Source organism: Poecilia reticulata, linkage group LG19 (genome assembly GCF_000633615.1).
Source record: "Poecilia reticulata strain Guanapo linkage group LG19, Guppy_female_1.0+MT, whole genome shotgun sequence".
NCBI classification, from domain to species: domain Eukaryota; kingdom Metazoa; phylum Chordata; class Actinopteri; order Cyprinodontiformes; family Poeciliidae; genus Poecilia; species Poecilia reticulata.
The window spans coordinates 22,783,719-22,799,686 of NC_024349.1; the positions used below are offsets into that span (position 1 = coordinate 22,783,719).

The following is a 15,968-nucleotide window of genomic DNA, read 5'->3' on the forward strand; positions in this document are numbered from 1 at the left end:
GATAATACTGGCGCACTCTTGTAAAAGGACGAGTTCATTGTTCATCAAACAGTTTATTTACAAGCAGCGAGTTCTCGGTTTATTGCCTTTTGTGTCCGTGGTGGACAGAAAAGCTCAGCTAGACATTCTGTAAACCCTGAGCTCCTCAGAAGGAATCTGTGTAGAACTTTTTGTTTAGCTGACAGAACACGGAAGATCAGCTTTTATTCCTTTCTGAGTAGTTATTTTAGCCCAGCGTGAGACCTGGCTGGAGTCTAAACAGGCCAGTCCGTCCTCTCCGCTCAGACACAACAAGCCGTCAGAACATGCTGGCTTCATAGCAACTCCACGATCCATGGCAACCGGCAGCCAGGCCTGGCTCTGAGAGCGTGCTGTGCTTCATATCCAACCAATGTCCTCGTCTTGTATGTTACATTCCACACTGTCGTTTATGCGGATTAATATTCATCAACGTGAGACTGCCCCCCTTATTTTCAGGCAGTTGTTTCCTTTTTTTTATTTCTCCCCCAGTCTGTTCCACATTCACAAGGCCACACTGTGCACCAATCGTGTTATTCTGTTTCCATACTGACTCCAAAATATCCAGCAACTAGTTCACATTCAGATCCCCTTAAGAGGCAGTATTATGTGTTGTCCAGGCACAGAGCCGTTTTATAGCACAATCAAAGAACTATGCCGACTTCTGCTGCTATTAAATTGCCATATATATCAAATTTGACTTAAAAGAAGTTTGACTTTAGAATTTAACACCTTGAAATTGGGCCCCTGTCTCTTTAATAAACTCTTGCTCTTTCTGAAACTCCGCCTTCACAATATGGCTTCTCTATTAACCCCTTAACTACATTTTTACCAGCGTTTCCCTGAGAAGTAGCTCCTAGAAAGAGCTCAACAGTTCCACCAGGTGTTTGCTAATTACTGCTGGCTAGTCTGAAGGAGCCGAGTGGTGGAGTCATGGAGGGAGGCGGGGCTAAGTCCACCCTGGTGTTTTGCACAGCTAAATGGTCACAACCAGAGATCAAAGGATTTATAAAACATACAGGAAAGAATCAAAGCAACACTCCAGGTATGCTTTTTATAAGAGAATAACATAATAAAATGATGTGAAGTACAAAAATGTCGATTTCACATAATACTGTCCCTTTAGTTGTTTTATTTTCAGCAGCATTCTGGAAAATGTTTTTTTATCACCATTCTGATCAAGAGCTCCACAAAGCCTCCAGTCACCACCCTGACAGCCCCCCCTCTCCCCTCTCATCCCCCGGCCCCCAGCACTGATTCAAAGGATGCCCTCAGAGGACTCCATGGAGCCGTTCGACTTATACGACAAACCACAGCTGCAGCAAAGACGCATTCCTCCTATACGCTGCAGCGAACTGTTTTAATTACATTGCTTTATGAGACAGAAAGACAAACTAAATTGTTACAAGAAGTGAGGGATCTGGTGTATTTTGGAGGGGCGGGGGGGTTGGGGAGGAGAACATGGGGGGCAGAATTATGACAGTGGGGGAGGGGCCTGTGGTCACGTTGGTGAGGAAACAACAGGAAGCTGTGAGATAAATTGCAAAGTACATTCCATGTGTGCTGAGTGGGTGAAGAGATTTAGAGCAGGGGGGATTCTGGAGCTGCAGCCGGATCTTTGCTCATGCTGCACAGAGTGGGGTGTTGGTTTACAGTGGGCTCTGGGGAATACGTAAAGGCGGGATTTTTTTTCTTTATCCCCTCTACTGTACCTTATATTTTCCTCACTATTGGGTCAATGAAAACACTTGCATCTGGTGGTCTGTTGACAAGCAGAGCAGCAGCAGGTTGGGGAGGGGCCAATAAGGCGCTGCCACTCCCTCAAAAAAAACTTTTATGCAAGAGCAGTTTTAGCAAAACAAAGGGTTATAATTGATCTTTTTTTTTTTTTTAAATCAGAGGTGAATGAGAAGTAAGGATTTGGTACTTTCAGAATGTAAATCTTTACCAGAATGTGAAATGAAGTGAAGTTGGGAGTAGTGAGGTGTTCAGATTTGCTGTTTAATCTGGAATTCCTCCTGGGAATCAGACCCTTTGGTTGAATGGCAGCACAGATCTGCTTAGTGTCAGTCGCCAGGCTGCAACAGGATGTTGACACTGTACACACTGGCATGTCGTCCACCCACATTCAGGATCAGATGTGTTTTTCTCACAAGATAAGGTCAAAATGGAAACACAAAATGGACAAAAAGAAAAGTTACCTTTTGCTGTCTTGTTTTATCGCACATTTTATGCCACATTGTGACCCAGAAACCTGGATATTGGATCTGGGAAATGACTTCTGAGTCAGTGTGACTGTGATCCAGATGTTGTATAATAATTTTTATACTGACCTTTGTATCAATTCTGTTTTACTCCTAAACATTTACATGTTCACTTCTAAAGACACGTTTCACAGAGGAAGATTAGTGGTGACACACTTCTGCCAACCTTCATTACTTGTGTAAATAATTAGCAGCTTTTCTGTAAATAACTGATGTTTAGTTAAACGTTTAACAATGGAGTTGACATAAACTGTTCAATGTGTTTTCATTCTGGTCTTGGTCAAGACGTTAGACATTAGCTCCAGCCTTTGTGACCAGCTAAATTGGAAATTTAGTTACTAAAACATTCTATGTTTTCATTGTCCCAAATAATGTCAAATCTTTTCAAATCTACTGGAGGAACTATCTGAAAAACAGGGAAAGTCTGTGGAATGCGCTCACTGAACTCCGATCCCCTCGAGGCATCATTCACCTGAGATGACCGCCTGATTACTTGAGCCCATCTGATCAACTAAAGATCGGTCAGCGGTCCCAGAGTTTAGCCAAGACCGACGAAGTGAATCAGACAAGATGAAAGATCACAAGCTGCCTTACAGGTGAAGAGAAGATCCAAACCTGATAAAAGGCTCCCAATAGCAGAATGGGGGCAGGGTGAGGGGATCTTAAACTGAAAAACTCTGACCTGCTCAGGGAACTCTGGAAGGAGATTAAGGGTTTAATGAACTGCCTACTGGAAGCCACAAATTTCAGCAATAGGCATCAAAGCAGGCCTGACACAAGAGAGCTCATGTGAGGAGGGACCGAGTGTGTTAGCACAGAGTTAGCATAGCTCTCTTAGAACATACAACTCCAAATATTGCGAGCGTCCCTGAAACCCTGGTCATTAAAAAATGTTTCAGAACTGTATAACTTTGGTTTGTTTCTCCTAATGTTGTAAAAAAAAACAACTAACTTTTTCTGTTACTAGGCTAAGAAATGTCCAGAGACATAAACGTTATTTTTAGACAGGATTTATTTCTGTCTACCTTTTCACTGACAGAAATAAATGTGTGCCTGTCAGCTGCGTTTCCATTACAAATGTGCGCAAATCTTTGTCTATATTCCAGTATAAAAACAAATAAAAATTGCAATTGCGGTGTTTCTATTAAATAAGAAATTAAATTTAAATCACACGTATATAAGCTTGTTCACGCGACAAGTCATTAGAAATTGTGGCAGCAACGGATGTAAACAGTAACATGAGATATATTCACAATTCAGCCATGTGGATAAACGCTCATCATTTATCAGTCAAAAAGAAAAAACAAACTCTTCCAGGCGCCAGAATTTTTTTTTTTTTATCGAAGAAATTGAGTTTTTGTGAAATTGGCACGTTTCCATTTAGTTTCGTAATTCCAATTTGCGGAGCTACTGTAGTTTTTAGCATTTAGACACGGTGAAATACAGTCCACTCCTTTAAACTCAGCTTCAGTTCCACGGCTAAACATTCAAATTGTTTGTTTTTAGCACTGAATCCTCTGACCTCTGACCGTGACTGAGCAGAATGCCATGTCAGCATTCTTTCAAATCAACTTACATCTAGCTAGATTTTCAGTTCACCAAAAAAGGTTTGCTATCATCACCTGTATAAATATCTTTACCAACTTGTAGCAGCTGCTTGAAACAGGACATTTTTAACAGAGGCCTGTTCAGACGTAAAGCTGAGCTCTGTCTGCTGTTCGATGTGTTCAAGAAACATTTCAGGCGGTAAGAGACAGAAACAGCAACCATGTAGCTCACTGTGAATGAGGGCACTTTGCTTTCAGACAGGCTGAGAGGAAAATTAGAGCAGGAGAGAGAGGGGCAGCGGCACACACACACACACACACACACACACACACACACACACACACACACACACACACACACACACACTCTCTCTCTCTCTCTCTCTCACACATACACACATCTCAGCACTGATTCATGAGTTCGGCTGCTGTCGGATCAGCCTACCTGTTGGTCTGACATCGGACCCCGGCTGATCGTGGACCTGATCGCGGAGTTGGGGATTAAAACCGACTGAACCCGGAGTGGATGAGGAACCTAAACATGTTTCTACGGTTAATACTTTGGACTGCTCTGGCCGCGTACCGCGGGACGCCGACCTGCGACGGATTTAACATAGATGCGAAGTTTCCTGTGATTAAACAGGGGAAAACCGACGGGAGCTTCTTTGGATTCTCGGTAGCTCTGCACAGACAGACGAAGGGCTCCGACAAATACCTGTAAGTTGTCGGGGTGTGTTTGGGAAATGTTTTTGTTTCACTGGATTGTACCTACAGGTGGTCAGTGTGAGCAGAGATCGGGTGTTCTGCCGAAAGCCAACCATTACCTGTGTGAGCTGGCGCACACTCACCTGCGGACAACCTGAGCCTCAGCGCGGCTTTCGCTGTTAAGATGCGATCAACTGTTCCTGTCTGGTCCCTGGGGATCACTCACTTATTTTATCAAAGCAAGAGCAGATGAGGAAAGGTGGTTTAATTTTCTTTCATCCAGGTCGGAAAGTGTCAAGAAGGGCATGTAGAAGCAGGGCCGGCCCAAGCGTGTGTGAGGCCCTGAGCAGAGTTTAACGTGGGGGCCCGTTTTTCTTTCTTTGGCTTCATACAGATTTTAACACACCTTGTGAAGGAAATGTGATGCAATTTCAGACACAAGCAAGAAGAAGAAAAAATAAAAACTTCACCATAATAAAGTAACTAGTTATTTAAAAATCAACAATTACTGAATATTGATTAAAATAAGTCAAAGGGAAATATTTTTCATGGCTAATATTTTAACAGCCTATAAAAATATATTTCATATTGTCCCATGATGCCATTAAGCACTACTGTAAGTGTATGTGGAAAATAACGGGACAAAGTATTTTTGTGCTAATTGTCAAAATTACGTCAACTAGTTAAGCTCAGGAAAAAGTTTTAATTAACAAAAAATAGCAAGAGAAGGGGAAGTAGGTCAGTTGTGCTAGCTTGACTTTGACAACCTTAGCATGTATATGTGCTGCAGAATCGCTGTGTTTCGGTTCAGGAAAAAAATAACTCAAAGGCGACCTACACAACTCTGGCATATCATCAGTAGAGCAGGAGTTAAAATTAGATTATATGTGTCAATCACTAATCAGTTGTCATGGCAACAGGTCTGTGTGTAGTGTAGCCGACACAGAGAGCGAGAAAAAATCAGAATAAAAGTGGTTTTGCGTTGTTCCTCTGAGGTTTTTCTGATGTTTCCTGTGATGCGCAGCACTGGATGAATAATCCCTCCACCTCCAGGGTTCATTCTGTTAACAGAATTGCTCCAGCGCTGCTGTGGACGCCAATTAAAACAGTCGTCCTTTTTGCCATCTAGCTTCATGCGTGTGCACGCAGACACAGTTGCCACTTGTAAACAATCACATGCAACATGTCTGTCCATATGTACATTTACAAAATGTTCTGGAACAAAATGAGTGTGTAATTTCGCTTTGCAGTGGAACGTCGCAGAACTAATGACTTTCACTCAAAGCAGGTCAGAAACACGATGAGACACGTTTTGCTCTGGCTGACACGGGGCGGGATTCAGCAAGTTGTCAAAATAAAATGTGTCTCCTGAGGCTATCAGCAACTCGGCTTTACGTGAACAGGATTCTCCCTGATGCCTTTAAGTTACAACAATTTAATTCACATGTTGCTTATCCAGCATTTCCAATAAAATAACTACTTAGAAGTAGTTGCCAATCAGTGCAATATTACTAATGTTTTGAAACTATTCGTCAGTTTTAAGGGTTTTTTCACTTTTACACTCTTAAATGAAAAATTATCGCAGTGTAGCACAGTGTAGACGAGAATATCGGGGACAGTGAGTGTTTGTAACAGCAACCTCTCTCAAACTTTCTCCACATGAATGAAATTCTTTTAAGCAGTCGTCTGGTGTTGGATCTCACTCGGCCAATCACAGCGGCCTCTCCATCCCTGATCACAGAGCATCACCATAACCTTCTCTTATCTGAGCTGCAGTTCTGCTTTGATGCAGGAAAAGACTTGTCGTTTGCTTCCTCTGTGTGGTCAGCAACCATGAGTCTCCATGCAGAGCTCAGTGGTTAAATTTCTCCAGCGTGCCAGACTGAAAATGTACCAAAAATATTCGTTGTGTTAGCAGGACGGGTAGATGTGTCGTCCCAGCTCCGTCTCTCGGGGGTCGTTGCCATGCAGGGTCGCCCTAGTTGGAGCGGCGAGGGGGAAATAAAATAACATTTAAAACAGTAGGAAATGAATGCAGGTAAAGATCAAGACTTATGCTGCAGTCTTTATGATACCTGAAGGTAGTATTGCATTTGCAATAATATTTTCTGACAGACTTCAGAGCATTTGCTTTTTATTCTAACGTACATGAACTGATCTGCATTTTATACATTTTTAGGAATTTCCAACCTGAGCTTTATTTTTTTCTGTAGCTTCAAAAGAGAAAACAAATGGACCTCTTTTCTAAACAATATATAAACCATAATTATATTTATGTTGGTAAAATTTTACCATAATAGAAGCTTTTCAGTTGCAGTTTGTACATTTATTGAGGTTTTGGTTCAGTAAAGAATTCTTTCTTGTGTTGCACGATATATCGAGAATTGATCTCCGTTGTTGAAGAAAATTACAATAATTATGCAAAAAAAAAAATCATAAAAAAAAATTCAGATAGAAATAAGTATTTGGTTGTCATATTTAGACCACGCATCCCTGGATTTAAATAACAATATGTTCTTGACAAAAACTGCCAGAGTACAAAATGACCCTCAGTGACCGGTGTTGTTCTTTGCTGTGTGTTGGAAGCCAGACAGCTAAGTTAAAAAATAATTTCACGCAGCTGCTATTTGCTACTGATAGAGCATTATTTATTTTATTTTATTTTTTTTTTACAGAACTTAATTTACCTTAGCAATAAATTCCCACTTTCTGTTCATGAGAAAGACTCATGTACTCTTGTGACTTACTGCATGTTTTGTGGTAGTATATCATCTTTATCTCTTCCACCTACATTTTCCTCCTTTCTCCCTTTTAAGCTGAGGTTTTGTACAAACTATATAAATCTGTAAAGACACATAATGTGCTGATGGAGCGTCTGGTTCTTGATGTTGGTCTTGCATGAGCCCATATTTGTGTCTCTGCTTCAAAAAGTCATTGCTATCTGCTTCACAGCTATTTGATCAATTCAATAGACTAAAAATATCGTTTGGTGCAGTTATTCAATTTTGTATAGATTTGCTGTTTCATGTGCAGTCTGACCAGTGCAGCATACTGTAGAGTTTGTGGCTAAAAATAAGGAAATTGGATGACGACACAAGACCTTTTAGGGCTAAAAAAATAATTTTAATCTTCATAAAGGTAGGTGTAGACTCCACTGTCAACATTTACCAACATATATATATATATATATTATTTTGTACATAAGTTTTACAACCACACAATGGTGCCTCAAGCTGAAATAACAAGTCATATAAAAACATAGAGAACATGCTACCCAGCCAAGCATTTTATAAAACTTACCCAGATGAAAACAATGCTGGTAGCAGCAAAATGTGATCTTTGTCCATACCAAAACTCACAATAGAGTTTTAGTAGCAAATTACAATGTTAGCTGCTCCATAGCTTCTAAAAATAAAAACAATGTTAGCATTTTGCTGCTAACACCTTCATATTCCAGATCGAATAGAAAAACAGACACAATTCAATCTGGAATATCAATGATGAGTGAGTCAAATGGGATGAAATACTCAACAATATTGTTTATTAGTTTAGTGAATTTTAATGATTTTAATGAAATATGAGACTATGACTTTCAGTTAGAAAATGCCTCTGGAATTACTTGGATTAGGACGTTACTCAAGGCCTCGACACACGGGAGGCGACTTCACTCGCTCTCCATTCATTTCCTGTGGAACTTGCATGATGAGCTGACGATCGCTTTCCCTCCTCCAGCCAAGCAACTTGCAACACAAGACAGTTGAAAATTGTCCAACTTTTGTCACTGTCTCTGCCTCCTCTGTTGTGTCCCATGTGGTGGGTTTTCCCTCTCGGCGGCGTATGCTTTCACCTGTCGTTGTCGATCATCACTCCCCGTATGTCGAACCCAAAACGGTAGAAAAACAGTATCTGAAAGTCAGTAACATCAGACAGAGACACACATTGTCAGATATAGAACCAAACTGATGCATCATTTTTTTTTTGTTGATTACTGTATCATTGTTCAGTCGGTGTTACAACATGAAAATGAAAGAGTCTGTGTCTTCTTAACAGAGAGTTGTTGTCAAATTCAGGTCTAATTTAAAAGGTTTTACCCACTAAATGATCTGCTATGTGTGGAAACGCCAATGGTTGGTAAGTTGAGTTGAGAATCTTGTCAGACAAAAAGAGCAAAGATACATTAAGCACAAAGAATCATTGATTCGGATTCATTTAAAGTATCAGGCGAAAGTCGGGCTGCTTAGAAAGGATATGAAGGAATGAAGGATGACTCAAGACTTTGCTCAGGAATATAAACTAGTCGAAACAAGTCATGGGTGAAATGAGTGTTTTTCACCCATGACTCACAAAGAGTCATGGGTGAAGGATGAAAGTGTAGACTGAAAGTGTCCATCCCCTAAATTCAGCCATAAAGTTCCCTTTAACCTGTTCAAATGTTCATCATTATCCATTTGGACCAAATATTCCAGATTCCTGATTCCTGGTGGAGCTGATGGGTAGAGTGGGGGGTTGGTGTCCAATAGGAAGCTGGCATTACTTCGAGGAGTCAATGTTGAAAACACCTGAGGCCATTTTGCAGTGGGATGTCTGTCTTCACTCTCTCTCTCCGTTGTTGAATCTCTTGATTCTTTTTTGTTTTGGTCGTCCTCAGTTGTGGAGGGGAGGAGGGACTGGGCAGTCAGCTGGCCACCTATTGGCTCTTCCATTTCTTTGACCCCGTGGTATGCTTGGAATGTATTACTTTTCTGTGCAAAGTCACAACCTGCCAGGTTTCAGGTTGAGGCAAGCTGCAAGTGAGAATGATGATCTTTGGGCATAAAAGCAAGAAAAGAAAAAAGAAAAAAAAAACTTGAAAGATACTAACAGTTGAAGAGTCCTTGCACTTTTCTAAGAGTTGAAGCAAATGGTTCATCAGACTGATGAATATTTAATCAGAGCTGAAATGCATTTGATTTTTCTGCTTCATGTCTGTCTGACTGCCTGAGGCCATAAAAACCAGACGTTAGTGTCGTCGGGTCTTCCCCTCAGCGCTGTGAGGTGCAAATTAAACTGGTATGTTCCAGTTTACACACTAATATGATGTTCAGTCAGAACACGCAGAAGAAATGGGTTCTGCTTTTCTTTCATACCGCAGAGTTAGCCGGAATTAAAGAGGATGTCATGTCAGACGCAGTCAGTACTTCCTGTGTTTAAATCAGTGTTCCTCAATTCCGGTCCTCAGCATGTTTTAGGTGTTCCCCTTCTGCCACACACCTGGAGTGATTAACAGGCTTCTGCAATACTTGATGACTGCAGAAGAGGTCATGCGATCATTTGGATCAGCTGTTCTGAAATAGACACACATCTAAAACATGAAGAGCAGAGGGGGCCTGAGGACTGGAATTGAGAAGCACTGGTTTAAATGCAGCTACTATAACAGAAAACTCCCTCTGCAACCAATGTCCACCTTTGCTCTGATAAAGACACACCCTAATGCACCAGAAACCAGTAAGAGGCAGAAAGACTGATCTGTCTTTGTGCTTGAATTATGCTTGTTCGTTTGGCAGTAACAGGTTAGCAACTAAGTTTTACAGAGGAGTGTGAGTTTGGTCAGTTGCTGACAAACCCACTGGATTGATTGACAGATGGCGTCATGTCAAAAGCTTCAAGAAGGAACCTAATTAGTCAATAGAGTCTCTGTGTGGATTCAGATCTCTGAGTCCATCTTTGATGTGAAGGTCTCTGGAGTTCGTTAGAGAACATCAGTGAATAAACGGCATCATGAAGATTAAAGAACACCTGAAGCTGTTATCTGAAATGAAAAGACAGTAGCACAACAGCAAACCTGCCAAGATATGGCCGTTCACATGAAACTGCCCAGTGACTCTGGAGGAACTGGAGAAACGGTCAACAGGACAACCAGTCGTTGTTCTCTTCACAGATCTAGACTTTATGGGTTAGTGGTAAAAAGAAAGCAGCTGTTTGAACAAACTCAGATGTATCCGAGAAGTTCTACACAGTTGTGTTAACAGCAAACTTGTGAACTTTGGCCCAGATGCAAAATGTGATGTTTTGTGGAAAACTGATACTGAAATACTGAGAGAGTCTTAAGATGGATGGAGCCGTACAGAGAGGTGATCTGCATGGAAGAGCTTCAGCATGTGTGCTGTTAGGAAAAGACTCCTTTCAGCGTAGGAACGATGCTGATAGATTTGCACGTGGCATCGATCCAACATTCCTCTGTGCACAGAGGCTGGTGCTCTTTGTCTGTGAAGTGTGTTTGTGGGAGAACGATGGAGCTGCTGCCATAAATCACCTTCAGATGCTGACGGTTTATACTTCGAGAGCCAACACTTTTACATGACAGTAAGCCAGTACTTACTGATCTGCCACAGTGCAAAAGAAGCTTTGTGATGTATGGAGTTGTGTTAATGGCACTTTGCAAAATCCCAGTTGCTGCCTTCATAGCTTGCAAATGGCGGTTTAGGAGATTGTGGTGTGTTTTTAAGCAGGTTTAATATGCCATTTATGGTATGTGCTCACTTTTTAAATGGTAAATTAGAAATGTTAAGAAATATAAGTAATAAACAACGTTTATAAATGGTAAATAGTCCTTTAGGACATGTGTTGCACTTTTACCCTGCAGCCTGACTGACGTCCTGTAATACAATGTTGAAAGCTTTGTAAGTCAGATTTTACGCCTCTTGCTAATCTCTGCCGAGAAGACATTCAAAGGAGAGACTTTTATCGACCAAAGTTTCTGTAGTGAAGGTTGTTTCTGTCTTCTGACCCAGCAGCGTGGAGAAGCAGGTGACCTGAGGGGCTAAAGATAGCTACAGCTACATGAAGCTTAAAAAAACAATATGCTTCAACACCTTCCCCCTTCATTCTTCACCCTTGAGGGGAAATAATCCGGGTGTATGTGGTTAGGCCAGTGTGCATTCAGGTGAAGTAAGCTCAAAACTGTGGTGCATCCAAAGAACATCTTAATGTCTGCTTCTTTATTTAAAAAATATATATTTATATGAATGACATGTCATATAAAAATCTGTTAAAACGTGTTAAGGGTTGTCCATATCAGCTGCTGGAAGCAGATATTTCACCAACATTGTGTGTTTTGTTGTTGTTGTTGTTGTTAATAGCAGGTTCAGTTCAGGTTGCCCCCTTCTGTGTCGGTGGAAGTTTTTAACCAATCAGTCTCCTGCCTTCTCCCCAACTGAGGTCAAAATGTCACCGGTCACTGATACTCTGGGTCCCGCAAGCACAATGTTAGCTAGCATGGGGGTCACAAAGTGACATGCGTCCATGAGGAGTCCAGCCGCGTTTGTTTGTGTAAATGTGCATTCCAGTGTGCGTGCATGCATTTGGATGCAGTTCTCCATGTGACCTGGCTCAGGGTTTGTTTGTTTGCGTAAGTAAACGCCGAGTGACGAGGAACCAGGAAGCATTAGGCGCCTTAATGCCAGAGACATTGTTGTCATCTGACCCAGAAGCTGCAGATTAAGGCGCGCTACGCCGCAGTTCTCCATCTTTTGGTGCCTGAGATCTTTAGCAGCAACAAAAACAGATCAGAAGATTTTTAATGCGTCTAATATTATTCTTGTATTAACATCAGTTTTGTGTATAATGATGATATACTGACAGTGTCACTCCAGTTCTTTCTCTGGAATCTTCTTTAAAAATGGGCTTTAAGCTTCGGATTGTGGAAAATCTTTGTGGTTTTTGAAACTTTTAAAAATCTTTTCCTGTCCCTGGACTCTGGTCACCATCCCATGGAATCTGCCAGGATCGCGTTCTTCACTGTGTTTTACCTATTAAATATTCTGTCCTGGTCCTCCAAAAGACATGCAAAAAATAATATAAGAAAATGATGTGATAAAAAATGATTACATTTTGATGTGATGTTATGAGATGTGGCAAATCCATCTTTTACTCTGTGACCTTTACCCTCTCTTCTGTTAGCTTGTTCATCTTATTGGTGAGCTAATGCTACTTGGAATAATTACTACAGTTCAAACAGTTCTTTGCAGTATTAATATTGTGTATATTAATATTTGTCTCAGTGTTGTTGACATTCTGTACCTCTGTGGTAGTAACTGAACACAGGTTGACGTGTTGCTGCTGTTGCTGTTACTTTGTCGTGAAGATGGCTCCCATCTTCCATTTCTCTGCCTGGATCTGGATGCGTTTCCCTCCTGTTACTGTTTTACTAAAGGCAGATGGCGGGCTGCAAGAGGATGTTTGTCCAGACGACACAGCCAGATCCAGAGCCGTGTCATGGACCAGTGAACGTTGATATTTCGCCTTACTGACCTCAGTACACTGGTTCTGCACTGTGTCCTCCTTTAATTACCGATTGTGTCTCTTCATCCCTTTTGATTCAGAGGTTAGAGGAACTGCTCGGCGTCTCTCGTTGCTCCGACCTCCAGCAGCATGAAAAACACTGAGCATAACCAAATAAACCCAAATGAAGAACACCTTAGCATGTGTGTTTCACTTTCTACTTTTAGCTTCGACTGTCTTCAACTCCACCAAGACTGTGAAACCGGTGAGAAACAAGAAGTTCAAGGCATGTTCATGTAGGATCAATCAGACGCTGTATTCCCGTTACCAAAGCAGTCGCAGTGAAGTCCACAGCTGCACATCTTGTTTTCTTTCGATCAGTTGTTACAACATGATGGTTGAATAAAGAGATCAAACTCGGTCTCTGTTTCGTCCTCATGCTTAATTTGATCTGCAGATTGAGTCACGGCGTTCAGTCTTATCTCCATTCATTTGCTTAGTGGCTCTAAATGGCAACGGGTCAACAGAGTCCCGCCTTCTGCTTCTGAAACTCCGAGGCAGGCGGGCATTCGTTTTCCCGTTATTGATGGAACATCCTGTTTGTTCCCGTCTTTACACGTTTTCCTTCCTGATGAGTCACCAGACGTGGGAAGTGTGGTTTGATTTGACATTGATATGTGATCAAGATGTGTCAGCACAAACTTACAAAATCACACCAGCATGGACAAGTCAAACTCTGAACGTTTGATTCATTTCTGCAACAATGAAAAGACCAGATGAAAAACGTTTGTTTCTCCTTTTCCTGGAAGGTTCTTAAAAAAAAAAACATGAATCTTAACTGACTCTATAGCAGTGATTTCTTCATTCCTTAGAAATGCCTTATCCTCTGGTATCGACAGCTATGTCCAGGAGACAGTTGTGCCATTGCTGTATGACTTTTGATTTTAATTTTTGTTCTCCATTACCATAGTCAGTTCCCAAAAGCTCTCTGTCAAATCAGAGTCACATATCTTGCCATTAGATCTTGCTGTCTTGTCTGCGATGGATTGTGGTTTGGCCTGTAGAAACAGATTTCATTGCCGCTCTTCCATATTTCCCCGCAGTGAATCTAAATGGTGATGAAGAAATCCTCTCTATTGTTTTACAACATGTTAAAGCAAAGAACAAGTCGTACATTTTGTCTTTGTTTATCACGACTCCATGAGTGGGAGGCTGTTTTGTTTTTTGTTCGTTTTTGTTGTGTGCATCTTGCGTTGTGGAGAATGGTGTACTGTGTAACCAGGAACGTCTCTGCACTCCGCCGCTGCTCCACAGGTCGAATGACCTGCCTGCTAAATGCAGCAGCTGTGGTTTGGAATGAGATTAATATCTTCATCTGACTGAAACATACAAACACAGACCTCTGCAAAGTCATATCAGCCCAGACAAGTTCAGATTTGGTTGTTTTCTTTGTTATGGAACTCAGAAAAGCTGAACCTGAGGCAGAGTCTACAGTCTACAGAGACCAAACTGACCTTCAGGCCTGTTTGGACTGGAAACCTCATGGGTTTCTGTAGCGGATATTTTCCTCAGCAGTCTAAGGAGACGGTAACGGATGTTCTGGGACACTAAGAATGCCGACAGGATTATATAAAATCACTGCATCTCCTTTTTGAAATGACAAAACAATAAGAGGTACGTGCAGATTAAATTTACAGTATATATGCAATTCTTCAGTTGACAAAACAACTAACAAGAGACTTTAGACTCAGTTTGGATCCAGAGGCACAAAAGCTGGGAAAAAACACCAACAGAAAGGATGCTGTCTTTAGGAAACGGTTGCTAAGATACCTTTGGGAACAAAGATGGATCAACATATTTATCCAATAGATCAGAATGGTTCTGATTTCAGCTGAGACTCCAGTGATTAATACAGACTAGGTTTTTTTTTTTTTACCAGATTTGTTGCATTGTTCTTGAAGGCTTGTCTTCATGTTGCTCTTCATCTTCAATGTGCAGCTCATGATTTTTGTTTTGGTCTCCTTGGCAGCAGCTTCGTTTCCATTGACTTTAAAATTGCGCAAATTGGAATTACAAAAAAAAAACTTGGTCAATGGAAACAGTGTGATTTTGAAAAAAACTCACATTGTTTGCGAAAATGTTTTTGCTATGGGATGAGGTGGATTTTTTTTTTTTTTTTTTGGTTTCAAAATTTGTGTATTTCATAAAACTGCAATGGAAACCATTTTTTCGCATAGTGACGTGACATGTTTATGACTGACATTGCATGAGTAAATTTATACACGTGATTTTAATTGCGTTTCTTATTTAACAGAAGCACAGGCATTGCCAAATTCTGTTTTTTTTTCGACGTTTGCAGAATATCTACAAAGTTTTGAACACATTTGTAATGGAAACACAGCTGGAAACGGATCAGTATGTTTGCCTGACATTTGTTTGGGTTTTTGCTTTATTTTGAGTCATCCGTATGACTCAAAATACAGTCAGCTGGTTGTGCTGTCAGTTAGCACAGATCTGCTGCAAACTGAATACAGTGGACCCCCGGTATCCACAGGGATTAGAGACCACAACTGCCTGCAAATAATTAAAATCCACAAATAACTTGTACTTCCTCTAAAACCACCCATAGTTACCTATTTTAATAGAATACATCATAATATGCATTTGGATACACATTTAGAACCATCTTGGCCGTCCTGCTAACCAGGGGTAAAAATATGTACGGTCGGGTACTGCGTACCCCTAAAAGATTTAGAAATTTTAAATTGACATTTGTGACTGTATCCAAAATAGACCAGGGCATATTTGCTTTTTGTGAGGGAACGCAACACTTAAGAGGAAATGCAATACTTTGTGCCAGATCCACCGGTGTTTTTTTGTTTTTTTTTTCTAAATAAATTCATTCATATTCAGTCTGTCACAGAAGCTGCAATGTATATGTCACTGAATCTGTGACGGATGTATTTGCTTTTTTTTGTTGTTGTTGTTTGTTTTGTTTTTTGGTTCAAAATAAAATAATAAATTTTCAGTCTGACACAAAAGCTGTGGCATACGTCATAGTAGCTAGAAGTTGCCGTTATTAAGATGTAGCTGGTCAGGGCACCCCGTGCTGCTGGGCAGTGGCACCCGTGCCAGTAGCCAGGTGCCAGTAGCAGGTCACTGTTATCGCTTCACA

General features: G+C 41.0%; 1 protein-coding gene across 4 annotated transcripts in view; it reads left to right on the plus strand.

Moving 5' to 3' along the window:
• The first annotated feature begins 4,177 nt into the window (after positions 1-4,177).
• itga3b (integrin, alpha 3b) overlaps positions 4,178-15,968 on the plus strand; it is a 38,532-nt gene continuing 26,741 nt past the window's right edge. For 3 of the 4 annotated variants that reach the window (XR_536372.2, XM_008437842.2, XM_008437844.2), the window contains exon 1: positions 4,179-4,546. Coding sequence is in view for 3 of the 4 variants with exons in the window: in XM_008437842.2 (XP_008436064.1) it covers positions 4,356-4,546 (191 nt within the window). In the remaining variant the exon portion in view is untranslated. Of the gene's footprint in view, positions 4,547-15,968 lie in introns of all 4 variants that reach the window. The other variant, XM_017301707.1, reaches the window with a different exon arrangement.